Source organism: Solanum verrucosum, unplaced genomic scaffold (assembly GCF_900185275.1).
Source record: "Solanum verrucosum unplaced genomic scaffold, falcon-dt-bn FXZP01000060.1, whole genome shotgun sequence".
Lineage (NCBI taxonomy): Eukaryota > Viridiplantae > Streptophyta > Magnoliopsida > Solanales > Solanaceae > Solanum > Solanum verrucosum.
Window position 1 is genome coordinate 800,080 of NW_026020129.1, and position 10,596 is coordinate 810,675.

At 36.2% G+C, this 10,596-nt stretch overlaps 1 protein-coding gene across 1 annotated transcript; it reads left to right on the forward strand.

The window, feature by feature from the left end:
- Positions 1-327: 327 nt before the first annotated feature.
- Positions 328-6,875, forward strand: LOC125826116 (trihelix transcription factor ASR3). Its single transcript, XM_049505419.1, has 2 exons — positions 328-898; positions 6,195-6,875. Exons 1-2 carry the CDS (start codon positions 451-453, stop codon positions 6,695-6,697), a joined length of 951 nt encoding a protein of 316 aa, XP_049361376.1. The 5' UTR covers positions 328-450; the 3' UTR covers positions 6,698-6,875.
- The last annotated feature ends 3,721 nt before the right edge of the window (positions 6,876-10,596 follow it).

Here is a 10,596-nt window from a genome sequence, read left to right on the forward strand (position 1 = left end):
ATATCAAATTCTTTTATAAATTTATTTTCAAATTTTTAAAATTAAAATAAAATAAATTGCTTTTAGGTTGATTTACCATTCACTCCCTAGCCCTTATGGAATCGTTTTATGAAAGTATTAATCAAAATATAAAACTTTTTTATGGGAAATCTGCAATTGCTATCTTTTGGATGTGTGCAATAACTTGCAAATTACGTAAATAATAATCCACATTAAGTCAAGTTCGATCCAGAAAGCAAATTCTTGCTTTTGACCAACAAATTTCAAGCTCGAGACCTCCAACAAGGAGACCCCAAAGGTGTAAATACTCCATATTAGTGTAGCAAGCAAACAAATTGAGCACAGGTTCCCATTAGATCATCTAACTTCTTCTTCATACTGCTCTTCTTCCCAATTCCAGCAGCTATGTTGAGCGTCAGGCATTAGATTCAGAAAAATTGGGCGTCAAAAATGGAGAGGAGCGGCGGTTCACTACGGACGCGTTCACAGGCGGCGCCTGACTGGACATTACATGAGTCAGTCACCCTTGTGAACGAAATGAAAGCAACTCAAATTGAATGCGGCAATACCCTTGCCTCTTTCCAGAAATGGCAGTCGACCGTGCACAATTGCAACTCACTGGGTGTGAATCGGAGTTTGAATCAGTGTAAACGGAGGTGGGAATCTATGTTGGAACAGTACAATAAAGTGAAGCCCTGGGAATCGGCCTATTGGGATTCGTTCGATGAGGAGAGGAAGAGGGAATTGGATCTGCCGGAGCAGTTTGATTTCGAGTTGTTTAATGCGATTGCTAGGTATTTGAGTTTAGAGGGTGAGGATGGCGGTGGTGCTGAAACTGACCCGGATACCGACCCGGAAGCACAGCAGGTTCAAGGAAATAATGCTTTCTTGGAAATTGGTACTGCCTCCGTTCTAATCAACTTTTGAAGTAGCATGAATTTGTTGTTTATCAGAAATATGACATGCAATTTTAGCAAGTATTAAAAACATTATGGAATTTATATGGATTTCTTGTGTCTCAAAATGACTCTATTGTATCTTCTCTTTAGAGAAGAATAGTTGTTTGCTTCTATTAGCAAGGCACTTTTAGTTCCTCTGCCTTCCCCATTTCCTCAGGTACAATCTTGTCGGAAAAATTATGAAGGGTGTGCTTTTGTTTAGAAGAGTCCTCTGGTTAAGTCTTAGTATAGATCATTAAAGAGAACTTTGTGCCGATAATTGTTGACCCTGTTTGGAAATTTAAGATTGGATTCAATTTGATTCAATCTTATTTGATGATTTAGTCGGGATTTGAGTTCATACTGCAGTGTGAATAATTTGTTCAATAAATGTGTGATATTAATCAGGATTTCACTAGCTCTTGTTTTGTAAATTTATAGACAAACTAGATTAAGAACTTGAATTTCCATATGTTCGGTGTCTAGGATATTGTACTAGGACAAATCAGTTTATAACAAACACTTATCATATATGCACGCCTCAGTAAAGTAGTAATTTATTAAGTACGTTGGGAGAAATATTTTCAAGAGCAAACAGAATTTGGATTGAGTTTGCTCTTAGCACCCCTTGGAGCATACTCCGTCTAGATTAAGAGACTATTAGATCAAAGGATATTGAAAAGCAGTTTTTTTTTTTACCAAACAAAGATGGTAATAAAACTGGATAAAGTTTCTCTCACTAAAAATCCATTAAACTTTTTGATCTGTTTGACGATTTCTCACTCTGAATAACCTTTTTGACGGCACTAAATGGTGTAAAATGTGGTCAAAGACAAACTTAAGCCTAGAATTTGATTATCTTACACTTGATCAATGATATGATAACTGAAATACAAAGGAATTGAGAGCTTAAAGTGGAGGGATAAGAACTCTCCATTTATGATGCTTGTGAACTTTTCAGACGGAATGTGGAAATTTGTGGCAAATTTGTCTGTAAGGATTTTTCCAACACTATATGATCAATATAGAGGTAAAATCGTCATCTAAGAATGAGGGGAGATGCCAGAGTCAACGATACTAGGCTCTGTTATTGATAAATTTTTGTTGGTGAAAGGATTGAAGTTAAGAAAATAATGAGGCACTTGGCTAAAGTAAGGCTGAAAAGAAGTTAGACCAGCTACTGAAATATGAATGGGAACAAAAACCTCTCATCGGTTAGACTAGCTGACCAGCAACATAACAGAGGATGACAGGGATTATTGGAATAGTACACTTGAGTCTTGACATACCTGATACTCTGTGATTTTTACTACCCAAGGGAGAGATTTATTTAATCATCTTTTTATTTTTATTTTTTATATATGTTGAATAATGTTAGGAAAAACTTTTGTTTGATTCAACCTGCCACCATTGGTCTAGCATATGGTTCTTTTTAAGAGTTCTTACACAGTTCCACTATGTGAGTATGTGTTGATCAGCACTCAGGATTTGTATAGCAAACCTCATAGAGTTTGGGATTGAGTCACAATTGATTGATTGATGTGTGTGGAAATTTTTTAATTATAACTTAAAAGGTTTATAGAGTCAAAAAGCAAAAAGTTGATTCAATTCTAAGCCAAATCAAATTCTAAAGAAATGTGAGATTTGGTAATTTAGAAGTGTGAAAGGAAACTGACAGGGTGGAAGGCTCAATACTTATCTTGAGGGGCAGGGTCACTCTCATTAGTTCAGTGCTTGATGCTCTGTCAATATATATGCTGTCTTTATTCCCCAGTCCAGATAGGGTTATACAGAGGATTGATAAGATTAGGAGGGATTTTCTGCGGAATGGAAAGGAGGAGGATAAGGGGTTCCATTTAGTTAAATGGTGCAAGGTGATGCATGGGAAGAAACAAGGTGGGTTAGGCATCAGGAATTTGAAATGGCAGAGTTAAGCACTCAAATTGAAGTTGCTGTGGAGATATTCTCAGTAACCTCAAGCTTATTGGGTAGGCATAATAAGAGCTAGATATGATGGGGGATAACAAAGGAAGTAAACTCCCTTTGTTGAGATCCATAAGAACACTTTAGCTTCTGATGAAGGCTCACACCTCCACTAGGGTAGTTTTTTTTTTTTTTTTTTGATAACCGAGAAATCCGTCTGTGACCCGCCCTTTGGACCAATCACAGCCTTCTAGGGTAGTTAATGGTTGCAGAACATCTTTCTGGGAGGACTAATGGCTTGCTAATTCTTGTCTGGAAAATCTCTCTCCAAACATTTATGGCCTGGTTCTACGTAAAGAGAAAACAGTAGAAGGAGCATGGTCAACACAAGTATGGAACTTCCCGTTCAAAAGAAACCTAAATGATTGGGAAGTGGATACATTAGTTGTGCTCCAAAGGTTTGAGCATATTGCAAGACTCACCTAGCCCCTTGTAGGAGAGGAGCGTACCTTGCTGAACCCTTGCAATTACAAAATCCACATCTAAATTAGACCTTTTGGAAGAGAAGGAGAAAAATCCATAAAAGGAATTGCTCAAGTAAACATTATAAATGACCCAGTTTAGAAAGAAAATAGTAATGAAATACAACCTATTCTTCACACCTATATTTCGTTTACGAGCAACTAGATTAGGTTATTTTTTTCCTTCAAAATATACAACCTTATCTAGTTGCTTGTAAAAGAATTTAGGTGTGAAGAACGTGACTGATTGGAGTAGTGATCGCAAAAGTGTGCTGTAGGTGAGACGACTGGAATGACTGGTGGTAACAGCGGCTTCAAGAGCCAATGGACAGAGAGAAACCAAATGTAGAAGCAGCGACCTTGAGATTGAAGTGAAGAGATTTTACAAAGAAACGAGAAAAAAACATTTTGGTCTTAACTTAACCAACTCTAATGGGCTATTCGTTGGTGTTTGGGAAAAACAACTAATTGGCTCTTAAGAGATGAAGAAACTAATTAATGGAGGCTCATCTTTATTGTACAAATTTTTCATAAGATTTTCTTTTCACTTAAAAACTAATGTCGGACATTCAACTTTTGTACAAATAATACGTGAAAATGTTTGACAAAAAATCAGTATTTTGATGAAGAATGATTTTATACTATTGCAGTTATTTTGCCTTGACAAGAAAATGGTTATAATTTCATCTTATAATAGGAAATTTATATTATATTTCCTTATACGTTCTAATTTTTTTTGGAATTTTCTAAAACATTTATGTAATTTAAACTTTCTTTTGTAATTTTTGTTTACAAGCAACAACAAAAAAAACAATATCAACATTACCTTATCAAAAGTATATTAATATGTTAAATATTCATTGGGCTTATGTCCCACATCTTGGGAACTTAATTTTGTATAAATGAAGCACAAAGATTGTGCCAAAAATTACATACAGAGCAGCTCCTTTACAATTACTGTAGGGAGCTGAGAAAATCTATCATCCTATCTATTGTATTGACATCTTCTAGTTTACACCAAATACCTAAAAGGGAAATACATCTGTATTACAGTGTAAATATTCTCATATTTAATCTCAAAACATCTTTGGTTTCTCTCCTTCCAATCAGCCACCAAACACATGCAGGAAAGGTCTGCCATATCTTCCGCTTCCCCTTCCCTATGCCCTTTCCAGTCCAGCAGTGTGGCAGTTGTTTAATGGTTCTCAGCATAACCCAACTGACTTTGAAGAGATTAAAGAATAGGTTCTATATCTTAGTCACAAAGCTATAGTGCAGAAATAAGTGATTAGTTTCATGTTTGTTCTTTCTGCACAACAGGCATCTGCTACAGTGTAAAGTAAAATGATTGGGAACTACGCCTCATACAATGTAAAGTAAAGTGGTTGACCTTGCGCCTCTTGCTATGTTGCTCGACTCTTCAAAAAATTCCATGGGTGCGTGTGCGATTCTCCAAAAGCAGTGTATTATTGGAGAATCGGTCACGGGTGCATCATCGAAAGTGAAGAGTCTGCACAACTTAGGCCTCTTGCACCTCCACTTTTTAAAACATTGATTAGGTCACAAGGATAAAATGTATCTTATTTCGGGTAAGTGTTTTAAGTATGCCACCAAGCTCTCCTCCATTAATAAGTGGAAGGGGTTGATTCCTTGGAGTGCAAATGTCAGCATTCAGTTTTTTTTTAATCGGCATTCAGTTAACTAGCCATGAATATGGTTCTTTGCTCTCTTTTTCCCTTCTTCATTTAAGTGAGCATATGAACTTGTAATTTTATCTTCTGGGATCTGCTGCCTGATTTAGTGCAAAATGACTTGGTGAATCTTGTCATTTGCCGAAGTTAATGACTGCAGATCTTCATCATTATTATACTCCCTCTGTTTCAAAAATAATGACCTAGTTTCATTTCTAGTCTATTTAAAAAAGAATGACCCCTTTCCTTTTTTGGTAACACTTTAACTTCAACTTTCCACGTGGCATGTTTAAGGTCACAAGATTAAATGACATTTTGGTACATTTGACATAACTTTCATTTAGAACCACAAGTTTAAAAAGTCTTTTGTCTTTTCTTAAACTCCGTTCCAAGTCAAACTAGGCCATTCTTTTTTTAAATGGAGGGAGTAGCATTCTAGAATTAATTAGCACAACTGTCCATCCTGCACTCTATAAAACAAACTTTGTAGTGTAGTCATGGTTTGTTATATAGTGCAAGTATATACCAAAGAAAAAGAAGAATTTAGAAAGAAAAACAATCTCTTGAAAAGAAAATTGACTTTCGCTATCTTCAGGGGCGGACCCACCCTATGTCAAGGGGGTGTCAACCGACGCTGCTTTGTTGACTTATAATTTTTTCTATTATATATATATAAATAATCTGAAAAGAACCGAATATAACTAGAAATAACATAAATGACACTGCTTGAAAAATGAGCTTCCTTTGTTTGGCTCATGGCTAGTGCAGTGGTGCTCCCAAGTTCAAGCCTCAGCAAGTGCAGCTTTGTGTTTGATTTTTGGGCCTTTTCAGTAACTTTTGCCTGTGATAACGTAAATGTTGTTAAGGAGTTTCGAATCTCCAACCTCCAACCTCCAATTCCTAGTCAAATTAGGATAAAATAGACTAGTTGAACTAGAATTCAATTTGTGTAGTAATTTACTTGATTTATGTTTTATTATTACACTTTAAATAGTTTTTATTAATTTAATGTTGTTATATCAATTTTCATTTGTTTATTTTTCAAATACCGCTACTGCCTACAAAATATCTTGTGTACGACATTGGCCATATCTAAATGTGTTAACATTCTTGTACCATAGGTCCTAAAAGGCAACGGCGAAGGACGAAGACAAAAAGGTACAAAATGGAGGAAAGATTGAATCCATGGAGACGCATCTTAAATGAAAACAGGAAGTATGAGCAATCCAAGATGGGGATAAAGCATGAAGCTAGCATAGATGCAAATTTGGAAGCCCCAAGGCATGAGAATTCAAGTTTAGAAATAAAGCGCGAGACATCCAGTCCGGAGGAAATGACTGAACTTCCAAACCTTAGCATAGTTAGTAAGGTAAAGACTGAGCAGTATAATGTAGATAATCCAGAAGAAATGATGGCTGCAACTCTTAGAGAAAATGCAGAAATGATCACTGCAATAGCTGAAGGAAATACAATGGATGATAGAGATTGCATGCTTGCTGATTTGAACAATTTTGATGCTGGTCGGGTTCATTTGATCAGAAGTCAAGGCAGCCAACTTATCGATTGCCTCGGAAAAATTTCCGACACCCTTATTCAGCTTTGTGATGCAATTCACAAAAAATAACTAACCTTAATAGTTTAGATTTTCAATTATGGCATGCTTTGTAATGTGACGACTAATCATCACATGCTTTTACTTAGATCTTTGTCAATGTAATGATGAGGTAACCAGGATTGTCAAGGATCACAGGAAGTTTTGAAATGGTTAAATTTTCTCTATGATGCAAGAAATGCAAGGTGTTCTTTTATTGCATTAGAGACACGACAGGGTGCTGCCCCCCCCCCCCCTCCCCCCCAGTTTGACTTCATCAATTTCTGTGTTCATCGATTGTTAAACATAGCTGTATCACCCTCTCACCATGTCCTCTCAATTTCAGTGGTCTTCTGTTGCAGTTGAAGGTAAAAGGAGTATCACCAAAAAGAAACTAGAATATGGTCTCTGCACTTTAATTCCTTGTCGTAGTTTATCTGACAGGTCCAATTTAAAGTTGTCAAACTGATACAAAGCTCTCAAATATGAAGAAGCTGCAATGTTAGAAGATGAAGATTGCTGGGATAGACTTTGAAGGACAGAGAGGCTTGTACTTGTCAAATACCCTCCCTTTCATTTTATATGTTGTTTGACTGGACTGAAGTTAAGAAAGAAAAATATAGATCTTTACACAGAGCAATTGGTACTTGTGATCTTAAATGTGCAAATAACATTTGTATAACTATTAAGAGCAGGTTATTAAGGGTCAAAAGAGAAGTTAAAATTTAATGAATTTCCAAATATAGAAATGTGTTACTATATTCTTTTTGGAACAAACTAAAAAGAAGAAAAGTGCTAATATAAAATGAAACAGAGTAGCTAGTTTCCACGGTATGTACCGGACATGCTTTCTAAAGTATATAGTACTCCCTTTGTATCAATTTATGTGTCTTACTTTCTTTTTTTTGAAGTTTATTTAAGAAAAATGACTCTTTCTATAGTAGTAAGTTCTTAACTCCCAACATTCTCATTTTATCCTTGACACTCTGTTGTAGAAATGACATGGCATGTTTAAGACCACAGATTGAAACAACTATTTTGGTATGTTAAACATACATTTAGCTCAAGACTTCAAGAGTCAAAAGTTTTCTTTATGCTCTTAAATTTTGTATTCATTTAAGACAAATAAATTGAAACGACGGGAGTAAATACTTACTACATAAAACAAACAATTATGTTGTTTAGTCATCTGTTTCAACAACAACCACATACCCCGTGTGATCCCACAATATTAAGAACCCTATATTTTCTCTTGAAGCCAAAATTGCATAGTTTTCTATAAATTTTGGATGAACGTCTAAGTGAGTATTGATCATGTAATATGCAAAAGTAAAATTGATTGGTATTCATTTAAGTCTTTCAAATAATCACTTCGCCCAATAATAGTTGGCCACTATACTAATCATTTCTCTATTACATTTTTCAGGACATTGCTTTTATTATATTCAAAGGGGCATATAGTAAAATTACCCTTCTATTTATAGTTTCTTAAAAAGTGTGCAAAGTCAATAATGGACAATTATTGTTGGACAGAGGGAGTAATATGTTTCACACCTATAATGTTAGTGTGAACATGAAAAATTTACCTACCATTTGTTTCTTCCGTTAGTGTTACTAAATTTGACCTTGGACTTGCTCTATGGACTGCTGACTGGAGAATGCATTGCCCTGAGTAGAGAAGCTGTGGAGCAGGTTTCTTGTTACAATAGCTCTATTGCAACAGTTCTTTGCCGTACAATACCTTTCAAATTCAAATTTTGTATTCATCTTTTCTAGCAGACAATCTCTGAAACCCAAGGGGGTTTGAATTGAATTTTTTCTTGTGATCACTGTTGACTTGGCTGCAGGTTAGTAATAGTAAAGCAATAATAGATAATTGATAAAACCAAAGTATAGAGCTAGAGAATTTTATCCCGGTTCGGATCACCAATGTTGTGCCTTGTCCAGTCCCCTTGGGTTGCAATGGTTTCCTTTAGAGCTTTGAGTAGTCTTGTGTTAAAGTTTTGTTGAAAACTTCTGATCTGGACATAACCAAATTTGCTTTCTTGGCTATAACCTCTACTTGTATAACTCATGCTGATCTCTCTTTTACTTGTATGCTCACTGACAATTTCTTAACGAATACAATGTTTAGTGCAAGACAAAAGAGTGACTAGTATTACAGTTCAAGTGAAGTTGTACCAGTCGATCTTGTGAACTTCTCCTTCTTATGATGTTCCTGAATGCGTGTCTCCTTTATATGTGCTCCTTGATTTTTTATTTTTTATTTTTTTGAGAAGGTAACAACTTGTATTCTATTTCCACAAAAACAGAAACCTGCCACAAGAAGTTACAGGTTTCCTAATTACAATTGAGGAGGAGTATCTAGAAGATCTTCAACCCTTTTAACAAAAAATTACAATGATCCTAAGACATCCATACTTGATTCTAGATCTTCCCTATACTCCTGTTTACACCAAAAATGAAACAAAACTAAGCACTTCATCTTCATCTTCTGGATATTGTTGCTCTTGTTTTGATGGCACCTGAGGTTTCTTTCAGTCCAAGCAGCCCACCAGATGCAAGCTGGTATAATTTTCCACCTATCCTTATGGTCTGACAGGTTAGCATAACTGCTCCAGATCTTCAAAGTCTGATCTATTTTCCTTGGCATTACCCAGTTCAGACCCTTCTTACTTAGAAACATTTCCCATAGTTGAAGGGTAATCCTGCAGTGTATAAAAAGGTGGGTTACAGTCTCAACCTTTTCTTCACAGAAAAAACACCTAGGACTTAGATGTATCCCCCTTTTCATGAGGTTTTCTTGGGTTAAAACAGCTTGTTTGGCCACAAGCCAAGTGAAGCAAGAAACTTTATAAGGAATTTTGACTTTCCATATAAGCTTCCAAGGCCAGTCCTCAATCTGATTATCATAAGGGTTAAATTTTTTATAGGCCCCTTTCACACTGAAACTACCTTGACTGTGGCCTTTCCACTCCAATCTATCTTGGTCAGTTGAAGTTCCTTTGAATTGCTCCAATTTGATGTAGAACTCAACTAACCTCAAAATCTCCCAGTCATTAAAAGGTCTTCTAAAGCTCAAATTTCATCCCTGATTTGACCAGACTTCGGTCACGGTGGCCCTTTGTTGTTGGTTTAGGGTGTAAATATCATTGAAGGTGTCCCTTAGGGGGCCTTGATCTAACCATTTGTCTTCCCAGAAAAGTACTTTCTTGCTATCTTCTGTTCTTATGCTGGAATTTTCTCTAAGCTTTGGCCACAGGTTTCTAATGGACCTCCAAAGGTTGATCCCATAAGAATCAGTGACCATTCTGGTGGTCCAATAATCTGCCATTTCATACTTCAACTGGATTACTTCTTTCCAGAGAGCTAACTCACTAGAAGCAAATCTCCAGAGCCACTTCATCATAAGACATTGGTTCTGAGTTTTTAAGTTCCTGACCCCCATACCCCCTTTTTGTTTACTCCCAATCAGTGCATCCCATTTTACCAAGTGGAATTTCTTGGTTTTACTGTTCCCTTCCCAGAGAAAATTTCTTCTTAGAACATCCAATCTCACAATGACCTCATCAGGGATAGGGAAAAAGGACATCATATAGGTAGGCATAGAGTCCAAAACACTATTGATTAGTGTTAATCTTCCTCCTAAGGAGAGATATTGATTTTTCCAGTTCACCAACCTCTTCTCGCACTTCTCTACCACCCCATTCCATATATCTATAGACCTATTCTGATCACCCAGAGGCATGCCCAGATATACAGTTGGTAGCTCCCCAATACTTCCACCAAGGACCCCAGCCATTAAGGTTAGGTTAGGAACCTCATTAACTGGATATAAGAAGCTCTTATTCCAGTTGATGTGTAATCCTGAGATTGCTTCAAAAAGAACAAAAATGACCCTGAGAATAATGAGCTGGTTCTTACTAACCTCA

What these genes read in the sequence shown, in the direction of transcription:
- LOC125826116 (XM_049505419.1), top strand. Translation starts at nt 451, where the DNA reads ATGGAGAGGAGCGGCGGTTCACTACGGACGCGTTCACAGGCGGCGCCT. An exon ending in TAATGCTTTCTTGGAAATTG is followed by an intron (nt 899 to 6,194) that starts GTACTGCCTCCG and finishes CTTGTACCATAG; the next exon opens with GTCCTAAAAGGCAACGGCGA.